The 24,223-nt window shown below is 43.2% G+C and overlaps 1 protein-coding gene across 1 annotated transcript; it reads left to right on the forward strand.

Moving 5' to 3' along the window:
• Positions 1 to 2,217: 2,217 nt before the first annotated feature.
• On the forward strand, positions 2,218 to 22,531 carry LOC139424113 (guanine nucleotide-binding protein G(I)/G(S)/G(O) subunit gamma-13-like). Its single transcript, XM_071175810.1, has 3 exons — positions 2,218 to 2,823; positions 11,685 to 11,818; positions 22,357 to 22,531. Exons 2-3 carry the CDS (start codon positions 11,721 to 11,723, stop codon positions 22,460 to 22,462), a joined length of 204 nt encoding a protein of 67 aa, XP_071031911.1. The 5' UTR covers positions 2,218 to 2,823; positions 11,685 to 11,720; the 3' UTR covers positions 22,463 to 22,531.
• Positions 22,532 to 24,223: the final 1,692 nt, after the last annotated feature.

The raw sequence follows: 24,223 nt of genomic DNA on the forward strand, positions 1-24,223 counted from the left end.
TTATATCCAGTAGACTGGTGTTATGATGAGGATATATTCATTATGTCATTATATCCAGTAGACTGGTGTTATGATGAGGATATATTCATTATATCTAATAGACTGGTGTTATGATGAGGATAGATTCATTATGTCATTATATCCAGTAGACTGGTGTTATGATGAGGATATATTCATTATATCCAGTAGACTGGTGTTATGATGAGGATATATTCATTATATCTAATAGACTGGTGTTATGATGAGGATAGATTCATTATGTCATTATATCCAGTAGACTGGTGTTATGATGAGGATAGATGCATTATATCATTATATCTAGAAGACTGGTGTTATGATGAGGATAGATTCATTATATCCAGTAGACTGGTGTTATGATGAGGATATATTCATTATGTCATTATATCTAGTAGACTGGTGTTATGATGAGGATAGATTCATTATATCCAGTAGACTGGTGTTATGATGAGGATATATTCATTATGTCATTATATCCAGTAGACTGGTGTTATGATGAGGATATATTCATTATGTCATTATATCCAGTAGACTGGTGTTATGATGAGGATAGATTCATTATATCTAATAGACTGGTGTTATGATGAGGATAGATTCATTATATCTAATAGACTGGTGTTATGATGAGGATAGATTCATTAAATCTAGTAGACTGGTGTTATGATGAGGATAGATTCATTATATCCAGTAGACTGGTGTTATGATGAGGATAGATTCATTAATAAACCCAGCAGCATCGGATGTTAGAGAAGGAACATTAATCCGGTCTCTTTTCCTTGGACCTAAAACGATGTGCCCGGTTGGAGAGGAGCACAGCGAGCAGCGGACTCGTGATACCATCCATATTAGGGCAGAAATCCACAGTGTAGCGATGGGGGCAAGAATGGGGTCCACACACACACACATACAGTTTGCAGGGAGATCAGACTGGTCTCATAGACTCGACGAAGCATTGTAAATGTACATCCCGGGTCACTCAAATTCTGATGTTACATTTTGAATGGTCACTTAATAAGATAGAAGGTTACTTCAGTCAAACATTAATGAGGGTGGTTGGTGTGGGTGGATTGGTGGGTGGGTAGGTAGCTATGTCTGTGTGGATGGATGGATGGGTGTTCGAATCTCATCACGGACAACTTTAGCATTATAGCTAATTAGCAACTTTGCACCTACTTGCTACTTTTCAACTACTTAGCATGTTAGCTAACCCTTCCTCTAACCATTTAACCTTCCTCCTAACCCATAAATCACAGAATTAGCTAACGTTAGCATGTTAGCTAGCTCTTCCTCTAACCCTAACCTTTTAATCTACCTCATAACCTTAACCCTAACCCTTAACTCCCAGAACTAGCTAACGGTAGCATGTTAGCTAACCATTTCCCTAACCCTAAAGCCCTTTAATTAACCTACCTCCTAACCTTAACCCTAACCCTTAACTCCTAGAACTGGATAACGTTAGCATTAGCCATCTAGTCACCTAGCTAACGTTAGCATGTTAACTAACCTTTAACTCCTAGAACTGGATAACGTTAGCGTTAGCCATCTAGTCACCTAGCTAACGTTAGCATGTTAACTAACCCTTAACTCCTAGAACTGGATAACGTTAGCGTTAGCCACCTAGTCACCTATGCTAACGTTAGCATGTTAACTAACCCTTAACTCCTAGAACTGGATAACGTTAGCGTTAGCCACCTAGTCACCTAGCTAACGTTAGCATGTTAACTAACCCTTAACTCCTAGAACTGGATAACGTTAGCGTTAGCCACCTAGTCACCTAGGTAACGTTTTCAATTATGTATTTTTATTTAACTACAAATTGGAAATTCGTAACATATCATACGTTTTTGCTGATTCCCAACAATTGTACATTTTGTAATTCATAACATATCAGAGACATATCAGACAAATAGAGTGTCTAAGATTTACATACAGTAACATAACATATCATATTAAATAGAGTGTCTAGGATTTACATACAGTACCAAAACAGATTTACATACAGAATAATACGTAATTCTCTGAGACCAGGTTGGAGAGATGGGGAAGAGGGATTGGGTATGTGCGCATCCCCCCCTCAGTCCCTCTCCACCCTCCTTTCTCGCCCCCTCCCTCTCCCCTGCTCTTTATCTCCCACCTCCTTTCTCGTCCCCCTTCCTCCCCTCCCCTCCTCTCCCTCCACAGTCAACAAGGCAAAAATAGAGTTTACAGAGCAAGCTCTCTCCTCTCCTGACTGGTTCACTCGCCTCATCTAACTAACCATCCTCGGGGAAACACACTTTTAAGCGCGCACGCACGGACACACACACACACACACACATTGAAGCTCCGCTCAGCAGCAGCAGGGAGTGAACAGCCAGCTTGCGACTTATCCCCGCCATTCCCCGGTACAGTAACTTCCTCAGCATCTCCCGGCCTCTGCAGAGAGAGAGAGAGAGCACCGCCCGACAACCCAACTGGAAACCGACCCCACGGCTCTATAGTAACGGACTGACCGACCACTAAATCCCGGAGAAGGGAAGAGTACTGACTATCTAGTGCTCAACATCCCGTCATCGCCGGTAGAATTGACTTCAGACTGCGGATTTAAACCGTCACATTGGCCAGTTGTCCATTTGGACGGAGAGAGAGAACTGGTAGTGCGCAGTGTGAGAACACAACAGAAACCACTTGACGCGGAAAAGTCCCGGGCACTTCCCGGTATTTTAGGAAACAGAGGGACGCGTCTCACCTTACCGAAATACCGACGCCGGTAGCCTAAAACGGAGCCGGTCTGAGCAACAGCTACCACCGGCAAAAATCAGTGAGGTAAGCGGTGTGATTAAAATGGATAGTAAAAGATACATAAAATGACGATTTAATGTGTTAATTTCACAGCTTTGTATATCAGATGGGGTTTTGTGTTGACATGGTATGTGCTGACAGAATGTTGTTTAGAGTCAGACCTCACAGACGAACATCCACACGATCGATGAACGAGGGGAGCTTTGGGTTGGAAATTACCATTTCAGTTTCTCACTCCTTCCGCCTCCATACTCAGCAGAGAGGGATGAAACAGAGGACGTTACATAAAACAAGGATTTCTCCTCCTCCTCCGGCCTCCTCCTCTGGCCTCCTCCTCCTCCTCACCTGGCCTCCTCCTCCTCACCTGGCCTCCTCCTCCTCCTCCTCCTCACCTGGCCTCCTCCTCCTCACCTGGCCTCCTCCTCCTCCTCACCTGGCCTCCTCCTCACCTGGCCTCCTCCTCCTCCTCACCTGGCCTCCTCCTTCTCCTCCTCACCTGGCCTCCTCACCTGGCATCCTCCTCACCTGGCCTCCTCCTCACCTGGCCTCCTCCTCCTCCTCCTCACCTGGCCTCCTCCTCCTCCTCCTCACCTGGCCTCCTCCTCCTCCTCACCTGGCCTCCTCCTCCTCCTCACCTGGCCTCCTCCTCCTCCTCCTCCTCCTCACCTGGCCTCCTCCTCCTCACCTGGCCTCCTCCTCCTCCCCAGACCCCGTTAGATAGATACTGATGTTCCGCTTTAGAGCGTTAGAAAGCGCCTCTCGGTGTTCCTCTTCAGTTATCAGGCCGCGGGACAGATTCCAACTCGCTCTCACAGTCTTCACGTCAGAATTCGACATTCATCCGTGTTTCTCTGATGTCAAATTTAGAAATGATTGCAAAAGTCAAATTTCAAAGTCAGATTTTTTTTTAAACATTTACCCAGAGTAATTTACAGTAGTGAATATATGTGTTTTCTTACTGGTCCCCTGAGGAAATTGAACCCACAACCTTGGCATTGCAAGCACCATGCTCTACCAAGTGATCCACACAGGGTATTAACCCTGAATGGTTAAGGTAAGGGTTAAGGTTTGGGATGGGCTTAATAAATAAAATGTAAAAAAAATAAAAAACATAAAAAAACTTTCTGTTGATGGATTTGAACCTGCAACGTTTGGACTCAGAGGCAGATGAATAAGCTCGTCCACAACACTCTAGCACAACAAAAAACCTACTTTTCTCACCGTTTCTCACCTATTTAGCTCACCGTTGCCCCTAGTGGCCTGGTTTCCACCTCACATCCCGACGTTCCTCAGTCAGACGGACGTCGAACACTGACCTGTATCACGGGTGACCTGGCTGCCCTCCCCACCCTTCAGACCGTTATTGATCCTTAATTGATTGATACAACATTTTCACAGGCTACATCGTGATGATTATTCCTCTGTGTGTGTGTGTGTGTGTGTGTGTGTGTGTGTGTGTGTGTGTGTGTGTGTGTGTGTGTGTGTATGTGTGTATGTGCAGGTGTGTGTGTTCTCCCTGTCTAAACCCTCTAAAACCTCCCTGGCTGCTGCTGTGTCCAGACAGACCAATAGTTAGTCTCAGTTATCAGACAGAATAGGACATTACCTTCACGTTAGAGATGTCATGACTATCGACACAGGACAGTCAGTTCGGGTCGTTCGGTGGGGACAAACACACACCAACAACAAAAAAAAAATCTATGGTGTCCAATTAACTCTGGCCAGTGTAACATGTACACTATTGGTCAGTGAAAAGTAAAGTCCTACTTGATCTGGTGTTCTTCTGGATCATCCAAATGCTCTCTAGCAAACTTCAGACGGGCCTGGACATGTGTCCCCCTGCTTAAGCTCGAAGGAACTGGACTGTGGTGTTTGGGAAGCTCTTCTGTAGAGTTCATGTCAACATCGACAGTGTACAACAAAAACACTTGATTTATAGTCAACCGGACTCTCTTTAACTAGTGTTAGACTTTCCCAGTGTAATTTCATTAACACCTGTAGTTTCACAGAAAATCATTTTGGGGCGTTTTAACACTGTATGCTGTAAAGAGTGTCATTTGCATATTTCCCATGTTTATCAGATGTTATTGGTCACATGGTTAGCAGGTGTTAATGGTCACATGGTTAGCATGTGTTAATGGTCACATGGTTAACAGATGTTAATGGTCACATGGTTAGCAGATGTTAATGGTCACATGGTTAGCAGGTGTTAATGGTCACATGGTTAGCAGATGTTAATGGTCACATGGTTAGCAGATGTTAATGGTCACATGGTTAGCAGATGTTAATGGTCACATGGTTAGCAGATGTTAATGGTCACATGGTTAGCAGATGTTAATGGTCACATGGTTAGCAGGTGTTAATGGTCACATGGTTAGCAGGTGTTAATGATCACATGGTTAGCAGATGTTAATGGTCACATGGTTAGCAGATGTTAATGGTCACATGGTTAGCAGATGTTAATGGTCACATGGTTAGCAGATGTTAATGGTCACATGGTTAGCAGATGTTAATGGTCACATGGTTAGCAGATTTTAATGGTCACATGGTTAGCAGGTGTTAATGGTCACATGGTTAGCAGATGTTAATGGTCACATGGTTAGCAGGTGTTAATGGTTACATGGTTAGCAGATGTTAATGGTCACATGGTTAGCAGATGTTAATGGTCACATGGTTAGCAGGTGTTAATGGTCACATGGTTAGCAGGTGTTAATGGTCACATGGTTAGCAGATGTTAATGGTCAGCAGATGTTAATGGTCACATGGTTAGCAGGTGTTAATGGTCACATGGTTAGCAGGTGTTAATGGTCACATGGTTAGCAGGTGTTAATGGTCACATGGTTAGCAGATGTTAATGGTCACATGGTTAGCAGATGTTAATGGTCACATGGTTAGCAGATGTTAATGGTCACATGGTTAGCAGGTGTTAATGGTCACATGGTTAGCAGATGTTAATGGTCACATGGTTAGCAGGTGTTAATGGTCACATGGTTAGCAGGTGTTAATGGTCACATGGTTAGCAGGTGTTAATGGTCACATGGTTAGCAGATGTTAATGGTCACATGGTTAGCAGGTGTTAATGGTCACATAGTTAGCAGATGTTAATGCTAAATGCTTGTGCTTCTAGTTCCGACAGTGCAGTAAATACCAACAAGTAATCTAACTAACAATAAACACAACAGATTTTTTTTTAACCCTTTTTTAATTTATTTATTATTATTTATTTATATTATATATTAGATGTATTTATATTTATATTATTATTTATTTTATTTAACCTGAACACATTCTTATTTTCAATGACGGTCTTGTGGGTTAACTGGTCTAGGAACAGTGGGTTAACTGGTCTAGGAACAGTGGGTTAACTGGTCTAGGAACAGTGGGTTAACTGGTCTAGGAACAGTGGGTTAACTAACTGTTCAGGGGCAGAACGACAGATTTGTACCTTGTCAGCTCGGGGGTTTGAACTTGCAACCTTCCAGTTACTAGTCCAACGCTCTAACCACTAGGCTACCCTGCCGCCCCGGATGAGCCATGACCGAGCGGCATAGGCAAGATAAAACAGATGGTATAGAATACAGTATATACATATGAGATGAGTAATGTAAAATATGTAAACATTATTAAAGTGGCATTATTAAAGTGACTCGTTATCCATTTATTAAAGTGGCCAATGATTTTGAGTCAGTCATCCCACATCCCCAAACCACCCTACATCACCAAACCGTCCCACATCCCCAAACCATCCTACATCCCCAAACCACCCTACATCACCAAACCATCCCACATCCCCAAACCATCCCACATCCCCAAACCACCCTACATCACCAAACCATCCCACAGCCCCAAACCACCCTACATCACCAAACCATCCCCGAAATCATCCCACATCCCCAAACCATCCCACATCCCCAAACCATCCCACATCCTCAAATCATCTTACATCCCCAAACCTCCTACATTCCCAAAACACCCCTATGTTCCCAGAACTGTTCCACAAACCCAAACCATCGTACATCCCCCATCCATCCCACAACCATCCTCCAAACCATCCCACATCCCTAAATAGTCCCACATCCCCAAACCATCCTAAGTCCCCCAAACCATCCTACATCCTCCAAACCATCCTACATCCTCCAAACCATCCTACATCCCCAAACCATCCAACATCCTCCAAACCATTCTGCATCCTCAAACCATCCAACATCCTCCAAACCATCCTACATCCTCCAAACCATCCTACATCCTCCAAACCATCCTACATCCTCCAAACCATCCTACATCCCCAAACCATCCTACATCCTCCAAACCATCCTACATCCTCCAAACCATCCTACATCCTCCAAACCATACTACATCCCCAAACCATCCTACATCCTCCAAACCATTCTGCATCCTCAAACCATCCAACATCCTCCAAACCATCCTACATCCCCAAACCATCCAACATCCTCCAAACCATCCAACATCCTCCAAACCATCCTACATCCCCAAACCATCCAACATCCTCCAAACCATTCTGCATCCTCAAACCATTCTACAACCTCAAACCATCCTACATCCCCAAACCATCCTACATCCTCCAAACCATCCAACATCCTCCAAACCATCCTACATCCCCAAACCATCCAACTTCCTCAAACCATCCTACATCCTCCAAACCATCCAACTTCCTCAAACCATCCTACATCCTCAAACCATTCTGCATCCTCAAACCATCCAACATCCTCCAAACCATCCTAAGTCCCCCAAACCATCCTACAACCTCAAACAATCCTACATCCTCCAAACCATCCAACATCCTCCAAACCATCCAACTTCCTCAAACCATCCTACATCCTCAAACCATTCTGCATCCTCAAACCATCCAACATCCTCCAAACCATCCTAAGTCCCCCAAACCATCCTACAACCTCAAACAATCCTACATCCTCCAAACCATCCAACATCCTCCAAACCATCCAACATCCTCCAAACCATTCTACATCCTCCAAACCATCCTACATCCTCCAAACCATCCAACATCCCCCAAACCATCCTACATCCCCCAAACCATCCAACATCCTCCAAACCATTCTACATCCTCCAAACCATTCTACATCCTCCAAACCATCCTACATCCCCAAACCATCCTACATCCTCCAAACCATTCTGCGTCCTCAAACCATCCAACATCCCCCAAACCATCCTACATCCCCCAAACCATCCCACATCCTCCAAACCATCCTACATCCTCCAAATCATCCTACATCCTCAAACCATCCAACATCCTCCAAACCATCCTACATCCCCAAACCATCCTACATCCCCAAACCATCCAACTTCCTCAAACCATCCAACATCTGCCAAACCATTCTGCGTCCTCAAACCATCCAACATCCCCAAAACCATCCTACATCCCCAAACCATCCTACATCTGCCAAACCATCCTACATCCCCAAACCATCCAACATCCTCCAAACCATTCTGCGTCCTCAAACCATCCAACATCCCCCAAACCATCCTACATCTTACTGCAGTGTCTGGGGCCTCTGCTGACAGTGTTATTATTATACCACATGACAACCCCATCGTTCTCCTACACCAAATATACATACACCAGGGCTCTGCTGTTGTGTTAGCAACTGTAGCCTAGCAACACGAGTGTATAGAATGTTAGAGCAGAGAACTTCCCGTGCCTGTATGATGAACAGCAGAGTGTTCAGGGCTACAGAGGAAAACCCAGATACTGTTAGGAAACCCAGGTAGGCTAGAATGGTCCACATATGGAAGTCAGCCTCCAACATAACACCCTGAGCCTCCTCTTCCTCCTCTCCCAGCCCCCTCATCCTCTTCCTCCTCCTACACCCCTCCAACGGCCTGCTGCCAGAGAAAGAGAGAGAGAGAGAGATGGCAGCCGCAGTGGTGTTGGGTACAGTCAGTAATGTGTTGAGTAATGAATTAGCTTTTTTTAGGAATCAGAGAGCAGAACACACTCATCGCTGAGTGTACCAGAATATATATATATATATATATATATATAGAGAGAGAGAGAGAGAGAGGGGGGGGTAGAGAGAGGGGGGTTGAGAGAGAGAGAGCAAGAGAGAGAGAGAGTGGGGGGGTAGAGAGAGGGGGGTAGAGAGAGCGGGAGAGAGAGACATGGAGCGGGGGATTCAGATCAATAAGGAAAGTGAGAGGGAGAGATGGAGAGAGGAACAGAGGGAGATAAATGAGGAGAGAGAGAGTTGAAGAGGGGGAGAGAGAGCGCCATTGGGTTAGGAGAGGGAGAGATAGAGATAGAGAGAGAAGCAGAGGGAGATGAATGAGAAGAGAGAGAGACAGTTGAAGAGGGGAAGAGAGAGAGCCATTAGGTTAGGAGAGAGAGAGATAGAGAGAGAAGCAGAGGGAGATGAATGAGAAGAGAGAGAGACAGTTGAAGAGGGGAAGAGAGAGAGCCATTAGGTTAGGAGAGAGAGCGATAGAGAGAGAAGCAGAGGGAGATGAATGAGAAGAGAGAGAGACAGTTGAAGAGGGGAAGAGAGAGAGCCATTAGTTAGGAGAGGGAGAGATAGAGAGAGAAGCAGAGGGAGATGAATGAGGAGAGAGAAGAGAGAGTTGAAGAGGGGGAGAGAGAGCACCATTAGGTTAGGAGAGGGAGAGATAGAGAGAGAGAAGCAGAGGGAGATGAATGAGAAGAGAGAGAGACAGTTGAAGAGGGGGAGAGAGAGCACCATTAGGTTAGGAGAGGGAGAGATAGAGAGAGAGAATCATTAGTAGAGAGATGAAGAGAGAGAGGAAAGATAGAGAAAAGTATCCTCCCAGCATCTCAGGAGAATCCCACGGTGAAACCAGAAACTATATCTCTGGCAAACACCCTTACTCTCCTCAGCAGCATCAGTCCTCAGCCCAGCCATCCTGTCTACTGGAGTGAGAGAGGGAGGAGAGTAGAGGAGACAGGCAATGTTAATTAACAATACACCAGTAGTACTACTAGTGGTAGTAGTAGTAGTAGTAGTAGTAGTAGTAGTGTAGTAGTAATAGTGTAGTAGTAGTAGTAGTAGTGTAGTAGTAGTGTAGTAGTAGTAGTAGTAGTAGTGTAGTACTACTAGTAGTAGTAGTAGTAGTGTAGTAGTAGTAGTAGTAGTAGTGTAGTAGTAGTAGTGTAGTAGTAGTAGTAGTACTAGCAGTAGTGTAGTAGTAGTAGTAGTGTAGTAGAAGTGTAGTAGTAGTAGTAGCAGTAGTAGTAGTAGTAGTAGTAGTAGTAGTAGTAGTAGCAGTAGTGTAGTAGTAGTAGTAGCAGTAGTATAGTAGTAGTAGTAGTGTAGTAGAAGTGTAGTAGTAGTAGTAGTAGTAGTAGTAATAGTTGCGTAGTAGTAGTGTAGTAGTAGCAATAGTAGTAGTAGTAGTAGTGTAGTAGTACTAGCAGTAGTGTAGTAGTAGTAGTAGTGTAGTAGAAGTGTAGTAGTAGTAGTAGCAGTAGTAGTAGTAGTAGTAGTAGTAGTAGTAGTAGTAATAGTTGCGTAGTAGTAGTGTAGTAGTAGCAATAGTAGTAGTAGTAGTAGTGTAGTAGTAGTAGTAGTAGTAGTAGTAGTAGTAGTGTAGTAGTAGTAGTAGTAGTAGCAGTAGTAGCACCAGTAGTAGTAGTAGTGTAGTAGTAGTAGTAGTAGTAGTAGTAGTAGCAGTAGTAGTAGTAGTAGTAGTAGTAGTAGTAGTAGTGTAGTAGTAGTAGTAGTAGTAGCAGTAGTAGCACCAGTAGTAGTAGTAGTAGTAGTAGTAGTAGTAGTAGTAGCAGTAGTAGTAGTAGTAGTAGTAGTGTAGTAGTAGTAGTAGTAGTAGTAGTAGTAGTAGTAGCACCAGTAGTAGTAGTAGTAGTGTAGTAGTCGTAGTAGCAGTAGTAGTAGTAGTGTAGTAGTAGTAGTAGTAGTAGTAGTAGTAGTAGCACCAGTAGTAGTAGTAGTAGTGTAGTAGTCGTAGTAGCAGTAGTAGTAGCACCAGTAGTAGTAGTAGTAGTACTGGTGGGCAGTAGTAGTACTCCAAGCACACCAAGACAGTCGTGAAGAGGGCACAACAAAACCTATTACCCCTAAGGAGACTGAAAAGATTTGGCATTGGTCCTCAGATCCTCTAAAGGTTCTACAGCTGCACCATCGAGAGCATCCTGACTGATTGCATCACTGCCTGGTATGGCAACTGCTTGGCCCCTCGACTGCAAGGCACTACAGAGGGTAGTGCATACGGCCCAGTAAATCACTGGGGCCAAGCTGCCTGCCATCCAGGACCTCTACACCAGGTGGTGTCAGAGGAAGGCCCTAAAAATGGTCAAGGACTCCTGCCACCCTAGTCATAGACTGTTTTCTATTTCTGTGTTCTGTTTTGCACGGCAAGCGGTACCGGAGCGCCAAGTCCAGGTCCAAGAGGCTTCTAAACAGCTCTTACCCCCAAAGCCATAAGACTCCTGAACAGCTAATCAAATGGCTACCCAGACTATTCACATTGCCTGTCCTCCCTCCTCCCCCTCTTTTACACACCACTGCTACTCTCTGTTGTTATCATCTATAGTCACTTTAATAACTCTACCTACATGTACATACTACCTCAATTACCTCGACGAACCGGTGCCCCCGCACATTGACTCTGTACCGGTACCCCCCTGTATATAGTCTCTACGATTGTTATTTTACTGTTGCTCTTTAATTACTTGTTACTTTTATTTCTCATTCTTATTCGTATTTATTATATATATATTTTTTAAACTGCATTGTTGGTTAGGGGCTCGTAAGAAAGTATTTCACTGTAAGGTTTACACCTGTTGTATTCGGCGCCTGTTGATCAATAACATTTTATTTGCTTCTATGAGCCGTTCTGGTTCAGAATACTAACTTGACTTACTTACTTACTACCCCCAGGTTGCCAGGGTAACCTCCCCCAGCCAATCAGCAGTCATGGATGAGATGGATCTGCCCCAGATGAAGAAGGAAGTGGAGAGTCTGAAATACCAACTGGCTTTCAAGAGAGAGAAGTCCTCCAAGACAGTCACTGAGTAAGTCAACTACTACTACACTACTACTACACTATTACTACACCACTACACTACTACACTACTACTACACTACTACACTACCACCACACTACTACTACTACTACTACTACACTGCTACACTACTACTACTACACCACTACTACTACACTGCTACACTAATGCACTACTACACTGCTACTACTACACTACACTACACTACACTACACTGCTACTACTACTACTACACTACTACTACACTGCTACACCAATACACTACTACACTGCTACTACTACACTACTACAACAACACTACTACTACACTACACTGCTACTACTACTACACTACTACTACTACACTACTACACTGCTACTACTACTACACTACTACTACTACCACTACTACAACTACACTACTACACTACTACGATTTAAAAAAATCTTGGTCGACCGAAAGTCTTCTGTTCTTTTGTCCAGTCGATTGGTTGACATTTTTAAAATGTGTATTTTTCCATTTATAGACACACCCTATGTGTTAAAAAAAATCACCTACATGCATTGAGCTTCTCTGATACTTTAAACTTAATGTTCACTGAAATAAGACACAAATTACTCAAGAAGGAGCCAGAGATCTAGATAACCAGAAGAAAGAAAAACAACCTTGACCTGACCCGATTATTCTCCTCCCACTCCTGCTGGCGTCAGCAGATTCTGTCATTACTCTCCTGAAGTTGCCGGTAATAGGTTAGCAGTCGGCAACTTTTCTCATGTTGAATGACCTTACCGTTTCTACCCATCTGCATGCCAGTTATGGTTTTCACACATTTCTGTGGAAAAGTTTAATTTCATTTATAATAATGTCTTCATATGTCAAAATATATTGTAATGTGGAAAATCAAAATGATATCCAAATCTAAATTAAAATTATACTAATCTAAAAAAGTAACTTCTATTGCCAACTATGGTGAAAAAAATAGTCTACATAAAGCCAACAAATAAAAACATTGCAACCTGCAGGTAGAAAATATCCCGATAAAAAAATAAATATTCTATAAATCACATTGGCTTCATATGGCCTGTCTGCAACGAACTTGACATATTGTATCAACCATTAACTTGAGTCGGGGACAAGTAAACGTATAACACTGTATAAAATATTCTGGGTCTTCAGAGTTTCCAGACACAGCTGTCGGCTAGTTGAGTAATGGATAAGAAGCCGTGCTTGACTTGGCCAGGAGCTGAGTACCTTCACCTCAAATGATCTACTGCTCGAGCTCCTCTTCCTCTTATAGAATATTATCTCAAAAGTATTGTGGAGCTCCTGCAACTAAATATAAAACAGTTCCGGAACCCAAAATGAGTTCCGGAACCTATTCCAGTCCAAGTCAACCACTGATAAGAAGTAATCAGGTAGGGCTATTTTATGATGTTTCCACTGGATCAGAGCATGAAAGGCTTCTCTTTCACTCTGAGTGGTTATCGAAAGGGAGAGAGCTGGAAGGATTTTTTGCAAATACATTGAGGAACTATTTGTAACTCTCAACGGATGTAAAAAATAAAAAAAATACTTTGTTTACTTGCTGTTTTGAGGTGAAGAAAACATTTACTTTGAGAAGCTCCACAGTTTATTAGTGGTGGAGATTTAAAAACAAATCCAATTTTACTTGTCACAGTCACATGGTTAGCAGATGTTAATGGTCACATGGTTAGCAGATGTTAATGGTCACATGGTTAGCAGATGTTAATGGTCACATGGTTAGCAGATGTTAATGGTCACATGGTTAGCAGATGTTAATGGTCACATGGTTAGCAGATGTTAATGGTCACATGGTTAGCAGATGTTAATGGTCACATGGTTAGCAGATGTTAATGGTCACATGGTTAGCAGATGTTAATGGTCACATGGTTAGCAGATATTATTGGTCACATGGTTATCAGATGTTAATGGTCACATGGTTAGCAGATGTTATTGGTCACATGGTTAGCAGATGTTATTGGTCACATGGTTATCAGATGTTATTGGTGACATGGTTAGCAGATGTTAATGGTCACATGGTTAGCAGATGTTAATGGTCACATGGTTAGCAGATGTTAATGGTCACAGGGTTAGCAGATGTTAATGGTCACATGGTTAGCAGATGTTAATGGTCACATGGTTAGCAGATGTTAATGGTCACATGGTTAGCAGATGTTAATGGTCACATGGTTAGCAGATGTTAATGGTCACATGGCTAGCAGATGTTAATGGTCGCATGGTTAGCAGGTGTTAATGGTCACATGGCTAGCAGATGTTAATGGTCACATGGTTAGCAGATGTTATTGGTCACATACACATGGTTAGCAGATGTTAATGCGAGTGTAGCGAAATGCTTGTGCTTCTAGTTCCGACAATGCATTAATATCTACAAGTAATCTAACAATTTCACAACTACTACCTTATACACACAAGTGTAAAGGGATAAAGAATATGTACATAAAGATATATGAATGAGTGATGGTACAGAACGGCATAGGCAAGATGCAGTAGATGGTATCGAGTACAGTATATACATATGAGATGAGTAATGCAGGGCATGTAAACAGTATATAACGTGGCATTGTTTAAAGTGACTAGTGATACATTTATTACATACATTTTTCCATTATTAAAGTTATTAAAGAGTTGAGTCAGTATGTTGGCAGCAGCCACTCAATGTTAGTGGTGGCTGTTTAACAGTCTGATGGCCTTGAGATAGAAGCTGTTTTTCAGTCTCTCGGTCCCCTTTAAGCCAATCAGAAAGAGATCTCCCAAATGGACACATTTATATACCTACATTTGAATGCAGGACAGGTAGCTTATAGGCATATATACTTCTATGTGTAATCAGGTGCGTGTCTAGCTGATAGAACTCTAGAACTCTCAGTGATAGAACTGTAGAACTCTCGTGATAGAACGTCTCTATAGAAGTAAAGGAGAGACTTCTAGCTGATAGAACTCTAGAATTCTCAGTGATAGAATGTCTCTATAGAAGTAAAGGAGATAATTCTCAGTGATAGAACTCTAGAATTCTCAGTGATAGAACTCTACAATTCTCAGTGATTGAACTCTAGAATTCTCAGTGATAGAACTCTGGAATTCTCAGTAATAGAATGTCTCTATAGAAGTAAAGGAGAGAATTCTAAGTGATAGAACTCTATAATTCTCAGTGATAGAATGTCTCTATAGAAGTAAAGGAGAGAATTCTCAGTGATAGAACTCTAGAATTCTCAGTGATAGAATGTCTCTATAGAAGTAAAGGAGAGAATTCTCAGTGATAGAACTCTAGAATTCTCAGTGATAGAACTACAATTCTCAGTGATAGAACTCTAGAATTCTCAGTGATAGAACTCTGGAATTCTCAGTAATATAATGTCTCTATAGAAGTAAAGGAGAGAATTCTCAGTGATAGAACTCTATAATTCTCAGTGATAGAATGTCTCTATAGAAGTAAAGGAGAGAATTCTCAGTGATAGAACTCTAGAATTCCCAGTGATAGAATGTCTCTATAGAAGTAAAGGAGAGACTTCTAGCTGATAGAACTCTAGAACTCCCAGTGATAGAACGTCTCTATAGAAGTAAAGGAGAGAATTCTCAGTGATATAATGTCTCTATAGAAGTAAAGGAGAGACTTCTAGCTGATAGAACTCTAGAACTCTCAGTGATAGAACTCTAGAACTCCCAGTGATAGAATGTCTCTATAGAAGTAAAGGAGAGAATTCTCAGTGATAGAACTCTAGAACTCTCAGTGATAGAACTCTAGAACTCCCAGTGATAGAACGTCTCTATAGAAGTAAAGGAGAGAATTCTCAGTGATATAATGTCTCTATAGAAGTAAAGGAGAGACTTCTAGCTGATAGAACTCTAGAACTCCCAGTGATAGAACTCTAGAACTCCCAGTGATAGAACTCTAGAACTCCCAGTGATAGAACTCTAGAACTCCCAGTGATAGAACTCTAGAACTCCCAGTGATAGAACTCTAGAACTCCCAGTGATAGAACTCTAGAACTCCCAGTGATAGAACGTCTCTATAGAAACTCAACATTGACAGCAACGCTCCAAACAAAAGACAATTGACTCAAATTGAATTGACAAAACTCGGGAAATGGAATGAAATAAACCCACACTTTTTTTTCTCACAAGTGTAGCTCCGCAAACAACGTGTCCACGCCGACAATGAGAACGGTAATACTGGAATAACGATGTATTGTATTAACAGAAATTACCATAACCAAACAAACATTGTAGATTAGAAATGATGAGAGAGAGAGAGAGAGAGAGAGAGAGAGAGAGACAGAGAGAGAAAGAGAGAGAGAGGGAGAGAGAGAGAAAGAGAGGGGAGAGAGACACAGAGAGAGAGAGAGAGAGAGAGAGAGAGAGAGAGAGAGAGAGCTGTTGTCAAGGCAGTCGTCAAGGAAGTGAGTTTGTGATTATACAGGATTTACATTGACAATCGTGTCAATGCATTGTTACGACATTTGTGGAGGCAAATGGCGATGCGGTACGGATCTGGATTTGTCCTCTGTCTGGACGCCTCTGGAGGCTCCTCGTTGCGTCACATCGTCCATATGGAGCCTCCAACCACATTTATGGATCAAACATAAATTAGCATTTTAGTCGAGGCCTCCACAATGAATTAGTTCACAGAGATGGGCGTAAATATATAGATATATATAGTATATATATTTGCTGCTGCTTTAACTAAAAAAAAACACAGCCCTAGTAACAACATTCTATTAATAACACAGCCCTGGTAACAACATTCTATTAATAACACAGCCCTAGTAACAACATTATATTAATAACACAGCCCTAGTAACAACATTCTATTAATAACACAGCCCTGGTAACAACATTCTATTAATAACACAGCCCTAGTAACAACATTATATTAATAACACAGCCCTAGTAACAACATTCTATTAATAACACAGCCCTTGTAACAACATTCTATTAACAACACAGCCTTAGTAACAAGATGATATTAATAACACAGCCCTAGTAACAACATTATATTAACAACACAGCCCTAGTAACAACATTCTATTAATAACACATCCTTAGTAACAACATTCTATTAATAACATAGCCCTAGTAACAACATTCTATTAATAACACAGCCCTAGTAACAACATTCTATTAATAACACAGCCCTGGTAACAACATTCTATTAATAACACAGCCTTAATAACAACATTATATTAATAACACATCCCTGGTAACAACATTCTATTAATAACACAGCCCTAGTAACAACATTCTATTAATAACACAGCCCTAGTAACAACATTCTATTAATAACACAGCCCTAGTAACAACATTCTATTAATAACACAGCCCTAGTAACACCATTCTATTAATAACACAGCCCTGGTAACAACATTATATTAATAATAACACAGCCCTAGTAACAACATTCTATTAATAACACAGCCTTAATAACAACATTATATTAATAACACATCCCTGGTAACAACATTCTATTAATAACACAGCCCTAGTAACAACATTCTATTAATAACACAGCCCTAGTAACAACATTCTATTAATAACACAGCCCTAGTAACAACATTCTATTAATAACACAGCACTAGTAACAACATTCTATTAATAACACAGCCTTAGTAACAACATTCTATTAATAACATAGCCCTAGTAACAACATTCTATTAATAACACAGCCCTAGTAACAACATTCTATTAATAACACAGCCCTGGTAACAACATTCTATTAATAACACAGCCTTAATAACAACATTATATTAATAACACATCCCTGGTAACAACATTCTATTAATAACACAGCCCTAGTAACAACATTCTATTAATAACACAGCCCTAGTAACAACATTCTATTAATAACACAGCCCTAGTAACAACATTCTATTAATAACACAGCCCTAGTAACACCATTCTATTAATAACACAGCCCTGGTAACAACATTATATTAATAATAACACAGCCCTAGTAACAACATTCTATTAATAACACAGCCTTAATAACAACATTATATTAATAACACATCCCTGGTAACAACATTCTATTAATAACACAGCCCTAGTAACAACATTCTATTAATAACACAGCCCTAGTAACAACATTCTATTAATAACACAGCCCTAGTAACAACATTCTATTAATAACACAGCACTAGTAACAACATTCTATTAATAACACAGCCCTGGTAACAACATTCTATTAATAACACAGCCCTAGTAACAACATTCTATTAATGACACAGCCCTTGTAACAACATTCTATTAATAACACAGCCCTAGTAACAACATTATATTAATAACACAGCCTTAGTAACACCATTCTATTAATAACACAGCCCTGGTAACAACATTCTATTAACAACACAGCCCTGGTAACAACATTATATTAATAACACAGCCTTAGTAACAACATTCTATTAATAACACAGCCCTAGTAACAACATTATATTAATAACACAGCCCTAGTACCAACATTCTATTAATAACACAGCTCTGGTAACAACATTATATTAATAACACAGCCCTGGTAACAACATTATATTAATAACAGTCATCTCCTATTCAACCCTGACTCTATTAAACACTTTAACAGTCCCAGAGGACCAACATTCCTCTCCTCTCACTCCATGCCTCCTGTCTCATCTTGTTGTCCACTGGGACAGGTTTATGGGAGGTGATATGGGGGAGGGAGGGTAGAGAGGTGCTATAGAGGTGAGGGAGGTAGAGAGGAGAGGAAGGAAGGGGAGAGGGGAGGAAGAAGTAGAGCAAGAGAGAGGAGAGGAAGGGAGGTAGAGGAGGGTAGGGAGGAGTTATAGAGGGGAGGTTGGTAGAGGTAGAGAGGAGAGGAGAGGAGAGGAGAGGAGAGGAGAGGAGAGGAGAGGGAGGTAGAGGAGGGTAGGGAGTAGTAGAGAGGAGAGGACAGGAGAGGAGAGGGGTGAGATCGAGGGGAGAGGAGAGGAGAGGAGAGGAGAGGAGAGGAGAGGAGAGGAGAGGAGAGGAGAGGAGAGGAGAGGGAGGTAGAGGAGGGTAGGGAGTAGTAGAGAGGAGAGGAGAGGAGAGGAGAGGGGTGAGATCGAGGGGAGAGGAGAGGAGAGGAGAGAAGAGAAGAGGAGAGGAGAGGAGAGATCGAGGGGAGAGGAGAGGAGAGGAGAGGAGGTGAGATCGAGGAGAGAGGAGAGGAGAAGAGAGGTCAGATCGAGGGGAGAGGAGAGGAGAGGAGAGGAGGTGAGATCGAGGGGAGAGGCTACATAGAGGTGTTGTTAGAGCTGAAGTCTGGTATTCCCCGGCCAATCTAATCCATTATAACTGGACCACAGGGACCCCTCCACCACACACAAACACACACACACACACACACACACACACACACACACACACACACACACACACACACACACACACACACACACACACACACACACACACACACACACACAGTGTCTGAAGTGAGGAAGCCTCCCCTCCTAAGGCCATTTAAGGACAACACAGATGAACACTGTGTGAGTGAGAATGAGAGACGTGTGTGTGTGTGTGTGTGTGTGTGTGTGTGTGTGTGTGTGTGTGTGTGTGTGTGTGTGTGGCTCGTCTCACCAGTCCCCGTGGACAGTGTATTGTAGTGTAGACAGTCACCATTATGTGTTAGTGAACTGAGAGAACAGCATCAGCTGAGAAACACACACCTCTACCTCTACCAGCTACACAACAGACTGATACACACCTCTACCAGCTACACAACAGACTGATACACACCTCTACCAGCTACACAACAGACTGATACACTCCTCTACCAGCTACACAACAGATTGATACACACCTCTACCTCTACCAGCTACACAACAGACTGATACACACCTCTACCAGCTACACAACAGACTGATACACACCTCTACCAGCTACACAACAGACTGATACACACCTCTACCAGCTACACAACAGACTGATACACACCTCTACCAGCTACACAACAGACTGATACACACCTCTACCAGCTACACAACAGACTGATACACACCTCTACCAGCTACACAACAGACTGATACACACCTCTACCAGCTACACAACAGACTGATACACACCTCTACCAGCTACACAACAGACTGATACACACCTCTACCAGCTACACAACAGACTGATACACACCTCTACCAGCTACACAACAGACTGATACACACCTCTACCTCTACCAGCTACACAACAGACTGATACACACCTCTACCAGCTACACAACAGACTGATACACACCTCTACACACCTCTACCAGCTTCACAAGCATTTCGCTACACTCGCATTAACATCTGCTAACCATGTGTATGTGACAAATAAAATTTGATTTGATTTGATGATTTGCACAACAGACTGATACACAACAGACTGATACACACCTCTACCAGCTACACAACAGACTGATACACACCTCTACCAGCTACACAACAGACTGATACACACCTCTACCTCTACCAGCTACACAACAGACTGATACACACCTCTACCAGCTACACAACAGACTGATACACACCTCTACCTCTACCAGCTACACAACAGACTGATACACACCTCTACCTCTACCAGCTACACAACAGACTGATACACACCTCTACCTCTACCAGCTACACAACAGACTGATACACACCTCTACCAGCTACACAACAGACTGATACACACCTCTACCAGCTACACAACAGACTGATACACACCTCTACCAGCTACACAACAGACTGATACACACCTCCACCTCTACCAGCTACACAACAGACTGATACACACCTCTACCTCTACCAGCTACACAACAGACTGATACACACCTCTACCTCTACCAGCTACACAACAGATTGATACACACCTCTACCTCTACCAGCTACACAACAGACTGATACACACCTCTACCAGCTACACAACAGACTGATACACACCTCTACCTCTACCAGCTACACAACAGACTGATACACACCTCTACCTCTACCAGCTACACAACAGACTGATACACACCTCTACCTCTACCAGCTACACAACAGACTGATACACACCTCTACCTCTACCAGCTACACAACAGACTGATACACACCTCTACCTCTACCAGCTACACAACAGACGGATACACACCTCTACCTCTACCAGCTACACAACAGACTGATACACACCTCTACCAGCTACACAACAGACTGATACACACCTCTACCTCTACCAGCTACACAACAGACTGATACACACCTCTACCAGCTACACAACAGACTGATATACACCTCTACCAGCTACACAACAGACTGATACACACCTCTACCTCTACCAGCTACACAACAGACTGATACACACCTCTACCTCTACCAGCTACACAACAGACTGATACACACCTCTACCAGCTACACAACAGACTGATACACACCTCTACCTCTACCAGCTACACAACAGACTGATACACACCTCTACCAGCTACACAACAGACTGATACACACCTCTACCAGCTACACAACAGACTGATACACACCTCTACCTCTACCAGCTACACAACAGACTGATACACACCTCTACCAGCTACACAACAGACTGATACACACCTCTACCTCTACCAGCTACACAACAGACTGATACACACCTCTACCTCTAACAGCTACACAACAGACTGATACACACCTCTACCTCTACCAGCTACACAACAGACTGATACACACCTCTACCAGCTACACAACAGACTGATACACACCTCTACCTCTAACAGCTACACAACAGACTGATACACACCTCTACCTCTACCAGCTACACAACAGACTGATACACACCTCTACCTCTAACAGCTACACAACAGACTGATACACACCTCTACCTCTAACAGCTACACAACAGACTGCTCATTATAATGAGATGGATAACACAACTGACTGGTACATGGCATTATAATGAGATGGATAACACAACTGACTGGTACATTGCATTACAATGAGATGGATAACACAACTGACTGGTACATGGCATTACAATGAGATGGATAACACAACTGACTGGTCATTATAATGAGATGGATAACACAACTGACTGGTCATTATAATGAGATGGACAACACAACTGACTGGTCATTATAATGAGATGAGATCTCTCTGTTTCTCTCTCTCTCTGTTTCTCTCTGTTTATCTCTCTCTCTGTTTCTCTCTCTCTCTGTTTCTCTCTCTCTCTCTCTCTCTCTCTCTCTCTCTCTCTCTCTGTCTCTCTCTCTCTCTCTGTTTCTCTCTCTCTCTCTTCTCTCTCTCTGTTTCTCTCTCTCTCTCTCTCTGTTTATCTCTCTCTCTGTGTATCTCTCTCTCTGTTTCTCTCTCTCTCTCTGTTTCTCTCTCTGTTTCTCTCTGTTTCTCTCTCTCTCTCTTCTCTCTCTCTGTTTCTCTCTCTCTCTCTCTCTGTTTATCTCTCTCTGTTTCTCTCTCTCTCTCTTCTCTCTCTCTGTTTCTCTCTCTCTCTCTCTCTGTTTCTCTCTCTCTCTGTTTCTCTCTCTCCCTCTCTCTCTCTCCCTCTCTCCCTGGAGATGTGCGTGTGTGTTACCAGTACCTCTGTCTCTCCTCAGCATGGTGAAGTGGATCGAGGACGGGGTACCTGAGGACCCCTTCCTGAACCCTGAGCTCATGAAGAACAACCCCTGGGTGGAAAAGGGAAAGTGTGTCCTGTTGTAGACGATTACCACCCCTGACCCTGCCATGACCTCTGACCCCAGCCTGGTGGGGCATGGCAGGACAGCACTCGCCCCCCCCCCCCCCCCCCCCCCCCCCCCACCATGAATGTACAACAGCTGATGTCCAGACCCCCCCCCCTGCTAGTTTCAGCCACGTTGATGCATCACAGATTACCTTTAATATTCATGTTGATGTTGATATGAAGTGTATTTATGCAGCCAGTCACTCACTCACTCACTCACTCACTCAGTCACTCACTCACTCACTCACTCAGTCACTCACTCAGTCACTCACTCAGTCACTCACTCAGTCACTCACTCAGTCAGCCAGTCAGTCAGTCAGCCAGTCAGCCAGTCAGTCAGCCAGTCAGTCAGCCAGTCAGCCAGTCAGCCAGTCAGTCAGTCAGCCAGTCAGCCAGTCAGCCAGTCAGTCAGTCAGCCAGTCAGTCAGCCAGTCACCCAGTCAGTCAGCCAGTCAGTCAGCCAGTCAGCCAGTCAGCCAGTCAGTCAGTCAGCCAGTCAGTCAGCCAGTCACCCAGTCAGTCAGCCAGTCACCCAGTCAGTCAGCCAGTCAGTCAGCCAGTCAGCCAGTCAGCCAGCCAGTCAGTCAGCCAGTCAGCCAGTCAGCCAGTCAGTCAGTCAGCCAGTCAGTCAGCCAGTCACCCAGTCAGCCAGTCAGCCAGTCTACACCATCCTCTAGGTCCATTAGAACAGAATGTGTCCAGTCAGTTAGCGATGAGGACACGGACTGGAGAGGACGTTGGATTTGAAGAGGAAGTTGTAAATTAGGCTTAATGCTTCTCTCCGTCTGTCTGCTCTCTGTCTGACGGCTCTGTGGTTGCTGAGGATTAGTTATACTGTCACTGGCAGAACACACACACACACACACACACACACACACACACCCTGTTGACACACTGTACAGACGAGCCCCTTTAACTGATTAAATTATTGATGATGCTTTGTTTTATTTATTGATGTATTTATTGATAAGCTCCTCCTCCGCACGGTGGTCACGTTGTTGTCTATCCCCCACCCCCAACAACAACAACAACAACAACAACAACAACAACAGTACTGGCCCCTCCTTACCACAGAACCATCTCTATTGCCTTTTCCACAGTCTCCTTAACATGAGGAAGGAACCATGAGAATGGAACCATGAGAATGGAACCATGATAATGGAACCATGAGGGTGGAACCATGGGAATGGAACCATGAGAATGCAACCATGAGGGTGGAACCATGAGAACGGAACCATGAGAATGGAACCATGAGGGTGGAACCATGAGGATGGAACCATGAGGATGGAACCATGAGGGTGGTACCAAGGGAATGGAACCATGATGATGGAACCATGAGGATGAAACAATGGGGATGGATCCATGAGGCAGCCTGAGGTTAGATCTTCAACACTACTGACCAAACACCATCACTCTGGCCCTAGCATGTGTGTGTTAACGTGTGTTTTAACGTGTGTGTGTGTTTGTGTGTGTGTGTGTGTGTGTGTGTGTGTGTGTGTGTGTGTGTGTGTGTGGTATCGTGGTATGAAAAATAATTTTTACTTTTTTGCAATTTAAAAACGATTAAAAGTTGCCGGGGACAACATTTCCCTGGACCCTCGGCTACTGAAAATGTTCCTCTGACCCTAGGCTACTGAAAATGTTCCCCTGACCCTAGGCTACTGAAAATGTTCCCCTGACCCTAGGCTATTGAAAATGTTCCCCTGACCCTCGGCTACTGAAAATGTTCCCGGACCCTA

The sequence above is a fragment of the Oncorhynchus clarkii genome, chromosome 13 (assembly GCF_045791955.1).
Source record: "Oncorhynchus clarkii lewisi isolate Uvic-CL-2024 chromosome 13, UVic_Ocla_1.0, whole genome shotgun sequence".
NCBI classification, from domain to species: Eukaryota; Metazoa; Chordata; class Actinopteri; order Salmoniformes; family Salmonidae; genus Oncorhynchus; species Oncorhynchus clarkii.